This window comes from Glycine soja, chromosome 14, assembly GCF_004193775.1.
Source record: "Glycine soja cultivar W05 chromosome 14, ASM419377v2, whole genome shotgun sequence".
NCBI lineage: Eukaryota > Viridiplantae > Streptophyta > Magnoliopsida > Fabales > Fabaceae > Glycine > Glycine soja.
The window spans coordinates 2,297,252-2,309,924 of record NC_041015.1 but is presented as its reverse complement, the minus strand read 5'-3'; the positions used below and the strand labels follow the sequence as shown (position 1 = coordinate 2,309,924).

At 31.6% G+C, this 12,673-nt stretch overlaps 2 protein-coding genes and 1 long non-coding RNA gene across 4 annotated transcripts; 2 read left to right on the top strand and 1 right to left on the bottom strand.

Moving 5' to 3' along the window:
* Positions 1-993: 993 nt before the first annotated feature.
* Positions 994-5,365, bottom strand: LOC114383453 (protein JASON-like). Its single transcript, XM_028343135.1, has 7 exons — positions 5,098-5,365; positions 4,958-5,003; positions 4,792-4,862; positions 3,905-4,149; positions 2,823-3,492; positions 2,660-2,739; positions 994-1,432 (listed from the first exon to the last, which is right to left on the bottom strand). Exons 1-7 carry the CDS (start codon positions 5,242-5,244, stop codon positions 1,360-1,362), a joined length of 1,332 nt encoding a protein of 443 aa, XP_028198936.1. The 5' UTR covers positions 5,245-5,365; the 3' UTR covers positions 994-1,359.
* On the top strand, positions 1,275-2,249 carry LOC114383454. The gene is made up of 2 exons (XR_003660510.1): positions 1,275-1,375; positions 1,779-2,249. It is a non-coding gene; the product is annotated as an uncharacterized LOC114383454 (long non-coding RNA).
* Positions 5,366-8,818: 3,453 nt separating the features above from the next.
* LOC114384349 (transcription factor JUNGBRUNNEN 1-like) lies at positions 8,819-12,582 on the top strand. 2 transcript variants are annotated; one of them, XM_028344011.1, is made up of 3 exons: positions 8,819-9,180; positions 9,718-10,022; positions 11,988-12,582. In XM_028344011.1, the coding sequence occupies exons 1-3, from the start codon at positions 8,937-8,939 to the stop codon at positions 12,414-12,416; spliced, it is 978 nt and encodes a 325-aa protein (XP_028199812.1). In that variant the 5' UTR covers positions 8,819-8,936; the 3' UTR covers positions 12,417-12,582. The 2 variants fall into 2 exon arrangements, with proteins under 2 accessions (XP_028199812.1, XP_028199811.1); XM_028344010.1 differs by having other exon boundaries at positions 8,840-9,180; positions 9,715-10,022.
* The last annotated feature ends 91 nt before the right edge of the window (positions 12,583-12,673 follow it).

Sequence of the window (12,673 nt, the reverse complement as noted above, 5' to 3'; positions counted from 1 at the left end):
TTATTGTGCTTAGTTACACTTGTTAAAGTGCCTCTACATGTGAAATAGTCAAACAAAGTCTACATCAACACAAACAAAACTGAGGTTGATGGTTGAGATGTGGGGACACCACATGAGAAAGAGGAGGGGGATCAATGTTTAATTGATAGGGCATGCATGCATTCAGAATACGCACGTAACTATACTTTTCATCTATTGGGAAGTTTTCCTGCGTGTTAGTCTTTATAACTCACATGTGGTCTTAAATAAAAGTGGTAGTAATCGACTACTACTAAATTGACAGGAAATTGATCAAAATGTATTCGAAACACTTTATCATTTTGTTTACAAACGCGCTACTACTTTTAAAACCATTGAAAAGGTGGAACGTGCCCAGATGACAAAATAGGGAACGAAGAGAAATTCAGTTTGATAATAGCAATGTCTTCATTTCAGCTTTTAATTCTTGTTCTTGGATCTTATTTTAGGACAATAATTGAATTTATCCTCTCCAACTCAAGCACTATCTCTTTTGGTTATATAAATTTACATGTCAAGAAATAATTCATATTATTTGGGTCACTATTGTTTAGTACGCTGAATTAACTCATTCACGGGAAACATTTTTTATATATAATATAAAGAACTTCAACCAAGTCTTTGATTAAAGAAAATCAGATGTGTCTCTTGAATCAATTTTTAACACACACACACACACACACATATATATATATATATATATATATATATATATATATATATATATATAAATCAAAATATAAAGTAATCTGAAATTAGGTAAAGATCTCTTGCAGCACCACTATTTGTTTGTGAAAGAAATCTTGTAATTGTAAATGCACTAGGAAAGAATAATGATCTTCTCTTTATTAAAATGGGAAACATCATAGAAAGACCCCTCAAAAGATTGGCCAATTGTTCTTTTAAGTCTTTCAACTTAATTTTTTTAAAAAATAGACACTTTTTCACAAAAAAAAATAATGTCACCTTTTTATATCCACGACTAACAAATATCAATTTATTCACAGAATGATCAGAAGCTTCTCATGAGAAGAAATCATGAAAGAAATCTGACTGTACAGATCTAAGCTTCCTACCGTTCTTATCCAAAACCATTCAGTTCTATCACTTTCCTCCTGTGAATGAAAATTTTCCTCACTTCTTACGCATATATATAGTTCTATGGTACTGCAAAATTTGTATAATCAACTGCTGATACAAAGCAACCAGCATGCTGAATGATGTTTATTCGTACTTAGTTTCCAGAATATTGAATTACTTCCCATATAAGTGACTACAACGGGATGGGATGGACATATACAGATATCAAAAAGCCACCACAGGCAGCAAATGAGTCTCCGACTATAGCTGAGATAATGTAGTATCACTTTCTTCAATCTCATCAAATTCCACTGGTTTCCCACAAACAAGCTTCCTGTAAATCAAATATCAAATTATAAGGACATTTATACATTCATATATTAAGAATCAACAACTTAGAAATAAAACAATACAATACAGCTATTTCAAAATAAAAACAGCAAATTCTCCAACAAAATAAAACAAATAATTTATAAAAACAATGGATTAGATGCAACTAGATGATAACTGATGTGCATAAGTAGATTATCTAATTAAAACATACAAGAATTAGTAATATTCTTCCATTTCTATTGCTTCTTTTTTGTGTGAATCATTGGAATTTCGGCATCCTCTAAGTTTTTGTGCAGTAGGTGCCTTAAACTGCTAATTTATATGTTTTGATGGTTTTTATTTTGCAGATATATTAGCAAGGGATAGAGAGAAAAGTTGAAGTCTGATGGTTCACGCTCAACGCGCTAAGCTCGCTTAGCGAGCTATTGTCGCTTAGCGGTAAGGTTTCCGTTCAGCGCGAAGAAGCAGCATAGAGAACCTGCAGTCAGGCAAAGGGGCGCTTAGCGCACATGGCGCGCTTAGGGTAGATGGCGCGCTTAGCGCCCAACCACTTACTCGCACTCAACGCGTCGTCGCAAAATCTCAAACTCAGGAAGGGTTTTTATGTGAAAAACGGAGAGAAGAAAGAGAGCTCGTTCAAAAGATAGAGAACCCAAAAGCTTGAGCTAGAGGAGGAAGGCAATCATTAGGAGCTCATTCTCATCCATGGATTCATATCCATTCCTTATCCCTTCACCTTTTACATCCTTTTGTATATTTGAGCCCTTCATCGTCTACTTTGCAAACAAAAATGATTTACTTAGCCTTTCTCCAATTTATTCATTGATTGCACACAAATTGAATACGCGCTAGCTTGAGCACAAACAAAATTCCTGTGGAAACGATACTCGATCTTACCATTTTAAAATACTACCTGGATAAATTGGTACACTTGGCAATGAGTTAACACTAGACATGCCGAACAAATGGGTATTCTTCAACCATTTGGAATGATTTTTTATCCTTCAAATGTGCTAAACTCAAGTGAAATTTCTAGTGTCAACAAAAATCAACCATTACTAACATCCAGCACATTATATATATGGCAAGCATAACATGCACCAACTGAAATTGTCACTTGTCATGGTTAACAGAAATTCTACAAGGTTAAAGATTTTTTTCTTCTTTTTGCTCCGTTAATCCTTCTTATCAGGTAAACAGATTACAATCAATTATTAACTAGAGATACCTTTGAGATATAAAATTCTCAGACAGTGCCTTATCCAGCCTCTCTTCAAATGGGGTTGCATGCCATTTTACTTTCTGGTCCTAGGGACAATGAGCACTAATCAGATGCTGTATATAGATTTAGAAACCTTATAACAAATAATGATAATGATTACAAGCCATACCTCCTTGTACTTAGTTGTTGAATTCGGGATGCCATTGTCATACCACCACTTAAATGGCATAGGCGAATGCTCCTTGATGGTTGACACAGGACTTATTCTAGCAGACAAATTTGATTTGACCTCATCGTCATTTTCTTTTGAAAATTTCTTGGACCCTTTTTCTGGGGTAGGAGTTTCATTTTGAGCTTTCTCAACCAAATCACTCAGGTCACTTGAATCTTCTTCAAGGTTAAAATCTCTCTCCTCGAGTATTTTGCACCAGAAGACATTATCACCTGGTTTGTTAGTTGGATAGACAAACTGGGACCGAACTTGAGCCTTACCCGTACGTAACTCTTCTAATGATGCAGGGTACACAGTTCCTGGTGTTTGCATCTCGTCAAATAACTTCAACGGGGTAGGATAAGGAGATGGTTTATATGCACTTTGGCTATTTGGTGACTTGTTTTCCTTCATATGCCAATCATCTGATGAGCTTCCATAGGTTGCCAAGTCAGTTTCACTTTCAAAACGAACAGACTTGTTCTTTCTCTGAGTATATGTGGCTAGCAAAGGTGAAACCAAAGCTGCATTCCTTTCAGACCTATCCGCCGTATGAAGGTTCCCTGACCAATTTTTTTCCATATAGTCAACAGAGTCATCTTCAGTATCTTGTGCTTTGGAGATACGGCTGCAAAAGAAATGAAATTAACATCTGATCAGGTTCTAGTCCTCCCTCCAATATAATTATCAATGGACAATTCTAAGTTCCAACCAACAATCATACAATTAAGTAATTATCTAAAATCCAAAATATGAAAGAAAGGATGCAGGAACCATTTGAAGGGCACTTTTTTTTTAAAAGCAGAATGAATGCACTTTTTTTTAAAAGCAAAACGAATTGTCTGATTCTATATTATAGTTAAAATGCAGTTGCTATACCAGGAGCTCTAACTATTAGGAATGTATCTAAAGCTTACTATAAAAATTGAGAGTAATAATTGAAGATTCACCTACCATGCAAATTGACTAAAATATAACTTGTTCAAATTCATCATCATTCAATATCAGCATTAACAGAAAAAAAAAAAGTCATGAATAACCTGCTTGGTGTGTGCTCAAATGAATCCATGCTATTTCCCAATTTTTGGCAAAGATTTATGGGAGTTGGTGGATCAAATGGTTGGACATCCAGCTGCAGTTTCTCCACAGACGTGTTAGGAAGCCAAGAATGAAATCTTGAAGGGTCTGAATCTTTATCAGGAGCAAGTGATTTCAACTTCTCAGATGCTTTACGAATTTCAGCAGGTGTTCCTGCTAAGGTCCCACAAGCTTTAAGAAACTTAGCCTGTAGAAAGAGTTTATATAGTGAGATCATCAAAATTCAATTGACAATAACAAAATGAATACAACCCATAAAAAATGCAAGAAGAAAAAAAAATAAACAAATTCTAAGAGTAACTTGAAAGTATTTGAAATTTGATATATACCATGGTGCACGTATAATCCTCTAGGCATTGGATACAAAACAGGTATAACATGAGGACACAGCAGATCATAGAAAGAGTGATAGATGACATGACTGACTTTTCACAAGCCAAAATTGAAAAAAGCTAACTAATGGTCTTAATTGTTGTCATTATTCAATTGTTTCCAGTATGTTTAACAGAAAAGGTTTATGAAATCACTCTATTGCTTTCCATATTTTTTCTTTATACTAGATTCATGAAGGTTCGTAAAATTTACAAATTCACAACTGTCCAAGAACAACTAAGAAACCTATACTATGTCAGTTTGCAGATTCCATTTTGCCCAGCTTAATGCGAATTCACAAGATAAAAATTGAACATTATTTTACTCGATGCCCTAACTAGTTCAAACAAAAAAATACAAAAATTAAAACAACCAAACACCTGAGAAAAACCATTAAAAAAATCATTTCAGCTGCAGTAATAGTGCAATACCAATATCAATAACAATATGAAAATACCTCATCCTTAAGCCCCTGGAAATCTCCCTCAAACCCAACACCATCAATCCTCGCAGAATCATCTCTCTCTTCTAAAAAGGTTATATCACAAAATTAGCGGGAAAAATAAAAAAGAAAACGTAAAAGCGAAAAGAAAGAAAATGAAGGAAAAAAAAAAGAAAAGTACCTTCAGATAATAAAGAAGACGAGCGATTTCGAGATACCACAACACCCTGGCTTTCCACACAGCGAAAATTCTAATTACTATTAAAAAAATAAAGTAATTCGTGAAAACAGCAAAGACAAATGCGAAATGCGAAATGTTACGGTGGATTGAGTGGAGGAGGTAATCAATTGCGATGTGTTTGTGCGGCGATTGTCTCTGATCCTGAAGCACGCGAAGAAGCAGCCCATCGCTTTGGTGAAGGATCGGAAGAAGAAACGGATCATGAACCCTAACACGCTCCTCAGCATATCAGGGAATTCAGAAACCTTAACTTGGAATTCAGTTGAGAATCGAGAGAGAGAGAGAGAGAGAAGTGTCTGGCGCAGTGAGGTGCCTCCGTCCCTGAGAGTCGAATTTGAATTTTGAAGTGGTCCCAGCGAGGGAAATTAAATTAGAATTATTAATAGGATAAATATATATTAATCTTGCAACGTAATAGGACGTAGATTAATTCATACACGTATTAAATGATTATTGTTACTCAAAAAATTAAAATTGACTATTAAATGATAATAACATTAATTATTATTATAATAACATCAAACATACAACTAATTTTACACAATTTTATAATACAAGTTTTTTCCCATACAAACTTAATGAATTATATATTATGAGTTTAATATCATTTTTGACCCATTATATATTTTACAGTTATTTCATTCTAATACATTAAATTTTGAAACATTCACTTTGATCCTTTAAATTTCTAAAGTGTCTCATTTTAATCATTTCTTTTAATTTCTACCAAAAATGCTAGTATTTTATTAACCTTTAAATTTTGAAATGATTTAATATAATGACAACTAAAAATTACTCCAATCTTTATTTTAGTTCAAAAATTTAAACCACAACAAAAAAGAGATGCAAGTATTAGAAGTAAGGGTGCCACTAGTAAAAGATAAAAAGAAAAAAGAACCATCATCTAACACCCTTGACGTCTCTTTCTCATCTTTCCCAGCCTCAACCCTTCTTCATCGATCCAATCTAAATGATGGAAAAAAAAGGTTAAAATTTAATCCAATCTAAACTATTTTGACAAGTTCAAGTCACGAATTTAGTCATACACTCATACTCAATTCAAATTAATTATTCATGAACACCCCTAATCTTTAGGAAAAAAATATTTATTATAAATTTACTATATGAAATAAATATTTGTCATTAAAATCAAACTCGTAATTTGGCTTGTGAAAGTGAGAAGTTGTTTTTTCTTTAACAACAAAATATTTATTAAATCCGTGAGAGTTATCATAAGTTGTGGCACCCAGTACAAATATATAAGATTTCACATAACATTAAATGGCAAAGGCCTATTTAAATGCTCTATGCATTAAATTATAAAATAACAATTTTGACCATATTCCCTGATCCATAACAAGATTACAGCCAAAAATATCCTCCTTCCATGCTCATTTGTTGTAGTTCACGTGTTCTGATTTAACTTGTTACTAGATATGTGTCTTTCTACAATTTAGTCCACGAAAGTCTAAAGTCACTCTCTTTTTAATTTCTAAATGTATTTTTTTTTAATTTAATCCTAAATTTAATGAAATGACAAAAAAGTGAATAACTTAGGACTAATAGGGGAGTAACTTTGAACTTTTGAAAACTAAATTATACAAATATTAAATTAGTATTTTTTTTTCTACCTCTGACATATATTGAATTGGTAAATTTTTTTACCATTGATATATAAATACATAATTTTTATTATTTTGCTATAGTGTTAACAAAATCATATATGAAACAATTTAAGAAAAAAATATCATTAGAGTTTTGTTAAATAATAATAATTTAAATAAACCAATCCATTTGTCATAAAAGAATTTTATTTGGTCTTCCTTATTTCTTTTTCATTTAAGAATTTTCAAATTAGTAACATTAATTTCAAAATTTTAAAATTGGCGTCTGAAACTGAGGAAAACGTCATAGATGAAACATTTTCCTTGATGATAGGGACCTGAGGATAGGGGATCCTCTTCCACTGCTCTATCCAATGCCATTGGAGAATCAAAGATTTTAATCATTGTGTTTTCTCGAAATATGCATCTTCCACAAGGTGTCTTGAGCTTGTTAGATCCTAGAATGTGCCAATTACAAGAACGGAAGCAATCATTATTCTAGTACACTTTGGCTCTATTAATAAGTACAACATTAGAAACTTAAGTGATGTTTGTGTAACATTTTTTCTTTGTTCTTAGATTAAGTGCGCTTTCTGCTCTTCTAGCATTCATTCATGATGATGAACCAAGAAAGACTGGAGTCCAAAGCCAAGAGTAAACTCTTCTGGAAGTTCAAGGAGGAAGACAAAGCTATGGGCTACAAATTTATACTACTTGAAAATGAAAATGAAAATGTTTCTCCGGTAAAGATAGTGTACGTGACACAACCAGCTCTTGGAAAAATCAATGTGATGGAATTGATTGAGAAATTCAACACTCAATCTGATGAGTTTATATCAAAGAAAGCATCACGACCTTGATTTGTAGTAATGACTTAAACTCTGCTTCAAGTAGCACAAAGATGTTTGCCTGCGTATGATATGATGCATTATTACATAAAATAGACAACAATTCTTGCCGTATAGATTTCTTGATTACTATGTAACACCACAATTTCCTTCCTAACATGCATAACATAAAAAATAAGAGCATAAGCCACTAAATTGAAGCCTAGTGGTAAAGGAGTTTAGCGAATAGGTTAAAAACTTTTCTATTGTTATTGTACCAAAGAAGATAAAAAGGAGAACAAACAGATCTAATATGTGTTCTCAATTCTCAGTTAATCAATTCAAATGTTGGAGAATTAGATAAGAGTGGCTCTTAAGTCTCGTCTCAATGAATTGCAGAAACTTAATTGAAGATAGATTGTTAATCTGAAGGCTCGTGATTTGGGTTTTTGCTTCTTATTGTTGTCACTAGTCCTTATCATTAATGAGAATCTAAAAATAGACAAAACCTGTTGCTTTATGATAAAGACCTAAACTTAAAAGTGACATCACCCAGGAGTCACTCCAGATAAAAGTTTTGAGTCACCTCATATTGTCACGTATGAATTATTGAGGATCAAAGCAAATACTTAAAGCGAGAAGGGACGAAGAAAATTCATGCTTGTATTTCTAATTTCTTGTTATCGTATGTATAAAAAGCAGAATACTTCATATTAGAATTAATTGGTTCAGGACAAATATGCAACTATGGCAAAATGTCTTTTAGAAAGGTAGAAGTCAATATTTGGAAGGTTTAAATACATTTGCAACAATGACATTTTTTTTATATAAAATGTTCTTATAAAATAAATTGTCCTTAAAGTATTTTACATAATATTTTTTTTTGTCATTGTTATTAGTATTGTTTAAAGCTCTTTAAAAATGAGAAACAAAACAAATACATCTTATAAGAATTAAAACGAAAAAAAATTATAAAGATAAAAATAAAAAAATTAAATTATAAGAACGAAAAATATATTTAAACCTATTTGAAAAAAGTTAATAATTTTGAAAATATTTAGAACTACAAAGTAATTCTGATTAATTTTTTTTGTTAAAGTTAGCTTTTGGAAAATTCTCTAAAAATAAATTATGCCTTTGAAATCTCTTTTGACTTTTTCCCTTCTTAATTGCAAATATCTGTTCCATTCCGACTTTTCCCTTCTTAATTGCAAATATCTGTTCCATTCCGATCCATATATGTATGTAATAGTCAAAGTTGCGCCCACTCTTGTAGACTTTACTCCGTTGTTGCCCTCAAAGCTAACATCGATTCAAAATTCTTGTCATTGGCATTTCACCTTTCTCGATTAATTAACCTTTGTCTTTTGGAGGCACCTAAATAAATTGATATGTATCATCAGGTCAAAAACTTTCAATTTACACAATGAGGTGACAAAAATTAATATAAATACGTGGAAAGGAGGAAAATAATAATTTACACGTTATATGAAGGTTCCCAAGTTTTCAAGTGTTGCACACAGACTAATAATGGATGTGGCCAAGTTACATAACTCTGATGATGATGATGACAAGAAAGAAGAAGAAGTTGTGCTTCCTGGGTTTAGATTCCATCCAACAGATGAAGAACTTGTGGGGTTTTATCTGAGACGAAAGGTGGAGAAGAAGCCTCTGAGAATTGAACTCATCAAACAGATTGACATCTACAAATATGATCCATGGGATCTTCCAAGTAAGATCAGCTTCCTCTTTAATATATAGTATTAGTTACTGAAAGTGAATCCTTTTGTTTCTGCTGCAGCAGATAAATTTCATGAGTTTGGTTATGATTCTTGATATATATAATTCAATAATTAAGGACTAGAGTGTTTGATATATATAAATTGAATGAAACAAGCTAGGATAATTAATTAAGCTTAACCAAAGAAAGCATATATATATATATATATAAACTTAATTAGCACATCTTAATTATTAATTATATGGATAAACTTAATTTGCGAAGTTTTCATGTGAAGATGTAGAAACTCAGGCTTCAATAATATGTTATTGGATAAAATATAAATTGAAAAAGAAGACAGATTTGGTGTATATAGGCATGATATGTACATGTAGCTGGCTTTCGATTCTAGGCTAGCTAGTTAGGTGTGCAACTAGCTAGCCACCCCATTTTGATTTTATACATTTATTGTATGGATTAATTCATGATTTATAATCTCAAGTCCTTTTTTTTGTATGCTGATAACTAATTAATTAATGCATGAAGAAGTGAGTTCAGTTGGGGAGAAGGAATGGTACTTCTTTTGCATAAGAGGGAGAAAATACAGGAACAGCATAAGGCCTAATAGAGTGACAGGTTCTGGATTTTGGAAAGCCACAGGGATTGACAAGCCTATATACTGTGTTAGAGAACCCCAAGAATGCATTGGTCTAAAGAAATCATTGGTCTACTATCGTGGAAGTGCTGGTAAAGGTACCAAAACTGATTGGATGATGCACGAGTTTCGCCTCCCACCCAATGGAAAAACTAGCAATAATCCACAAGCTAATGATGCCAATGATGTTCAAGAAGCTGTAAGTCAATTATACAAATGTTACTCTTTGTTTCCTTAATATCTATGGATGTTAGCCTACAAAATTTTACATAATTAACGAATCAGAAATCATAACTAATAAATAACTTTTACAATACTAAATAGTTATTATAAAAATTAATAACAATTTATAATTGAATCATACAGTATAAAAAATCTGTACATAAGTGCATACACTATATATTTTTTATAATCTAAGAAGACAGTGTTTTAAATTTCTTTTTTATGTTGCATGTATTTAAAAGAAGTATAAAATATATAATGGGAAATAAACCATCTAGAACCGCATGTAAAGACAAATCTGAGATAACATAGTCAAACGACCACAACAGTTTCTGAGATTCGGGGTTAGAATCTTGTTCATACTCAAGAAGACCACAAACAAACAATTGTACTTATAAATTATATTCTAAAGTCAGAAGCACGTTTATTAGACCCCAAAAGGGAGAAATGTATATAGATAAAGACACATGAACCAATTTATTTATTAAATAATCACATAAACTCTTCTAGGCTGAAATAATTTAGCAAAGAAGGACATGACACTTTCAAATAAGAATTGTGTTGTGCCGTAGCTGTATACGTAACCATGTCGAATATTGTATAAATTTTTTAATTGTAATATTGTATTTTTTATAATTTTTTCAAACTTGTGTATACTCATCACAACAATTAGATGATTTTTTCTATTATATTTTATTATGTTCATAATGCTTTGTATTCATTTTTAAAACATGATTTTTTTCTGGTGATTTAAACATTATTTTATATTAACTTTATATTAATTTACATACTATATTATAGCTTCAACGTTTTCTGTAATTTTCAAATTTTGTTATGTATGTGTTATCATATGTATTTTATGCATATCCCGAATTGTATCTATACTTCCTAGTAGTTAATTAGCCTTCCTTATGATTTGTAGACCTAAACTTAAAATTAAGGTAGTTACTATATACACTTAATATTTTGTTATTAAAAAATGTTTATATATAATCTTGGGTCTCAAACTTCTAGCACACTTGGCATGTACAATGCATGAAAAACCCATAAATTTTGGCTCCACTGCCTATATGTCAGGATACGGGTGTTGCACTTTCTTGCACAACAAGTTAAGTTTATACTATTTGCCTATTAGCTAAAAAAAATTAAAATATATGCTTGGAATATCTTGTTTTATAATATATTATAATGGAGTTTTAATTAAACTAAAATCCCTAAACTTTAATTTATAGAATTAAATAAATACAATTAACATATTAAAATTCATAACATACATGTTGGTTCCTCTCTCTCTCTCTCTCTATATTGGTTGCTTTCAATATGTTCAGTCTAGTCTAATTTGTGTTTGTGACACGTTTCTTAGGTCATTGGCTCGTCAAGCTCTTTTGAATTGAACGAATGGGATTTAATAGTAATTAAAGAAAAGAGAAAACAATGAAGTTAGTAGTACACTATCATTAAACCATATAATTAACTTAAATTAATAAAAAAATGTAATTATCAAAAAAACTTTTTATAGAAAAATTAATGATCGTGTAAAACCCTTTATTTATTTTTTGACAGGGTAAAAACCTTTATTATGAACTAGTGAACTACATATCAAATTAGTTATTTGTAGAAGTACTACATATCAAATTAGTAATTTGCATTGTTGGTTTCCCACTCAACCATACGAAAAAATAAAAGTAGTAGTACCAAAAATTGTGCTATTAATTTACTTAACGATGGTTTACGTAAAAAGAAATCTCGCAATTAATTGTATACACCTCGAAAATTTTGTGTGGCTCTCTTCTTAGCGTTACATAAATTGCATTTATTTCATTTTGTGGCACTCAGTTAATGTGATATCGACCTAGTCAACTCTAGTATTCTGTCTCTTTTGTTTGCAAGTTTTTATGTGTCTTAATTTTTTTGAATGTCTTTTTATTTATGGGGTTCGCAGGAAGTGTGGACGCTATGCCGAATATTCAAACGAGTCCCAACTTACAAGAAGTACACACCAAATTTGAAAGACTCGGCAGCACCAATCACTGAGCCAAATCACCCCACAAACTCTTCAAGTTCCAAAACATGCAGCTTAGAATCTGACAACTGCAAGCCATACTTGACTTTCACAAACTCATCATCACCACAACTCATTCTACAAAATGAAAGGAAACCAATTATTAATGGACATGTTGACGTTGAACGTAACCACTTATTTCTAGGTCAATTAGGCAATGTAGCTCAGGCTCCAAGTTTTTGGAATCATCATCAGAATAATAATGTGGAATTTGCTAATGAGAATTGGGATGATCTCACATCTGTGGTTCAGTTTGCTATTGATCCATCCAGGGTTTCTGATCATAGTAAAGAATTCAATAGATTTTAAGAGCATTTTGATGCTTAAACTACACTAATAACAGTAACATAGTTTTAAACTTTTAATATCTCTCAGTTTGACCAAATAGGAGTATTTTGTTATTTTTTCTTTGGCCCATTTGACAAAATATATTATTGTATGAACGGGTTATAGTTTTGATATTATTTGTCATACATATGATACCCTCTATTCTTTTTTATCAATCTCATTAGGGGAAAATTCTTGTTCCTTTTTATTTGTGTGTCTAAATATAATTAACAAAGTAT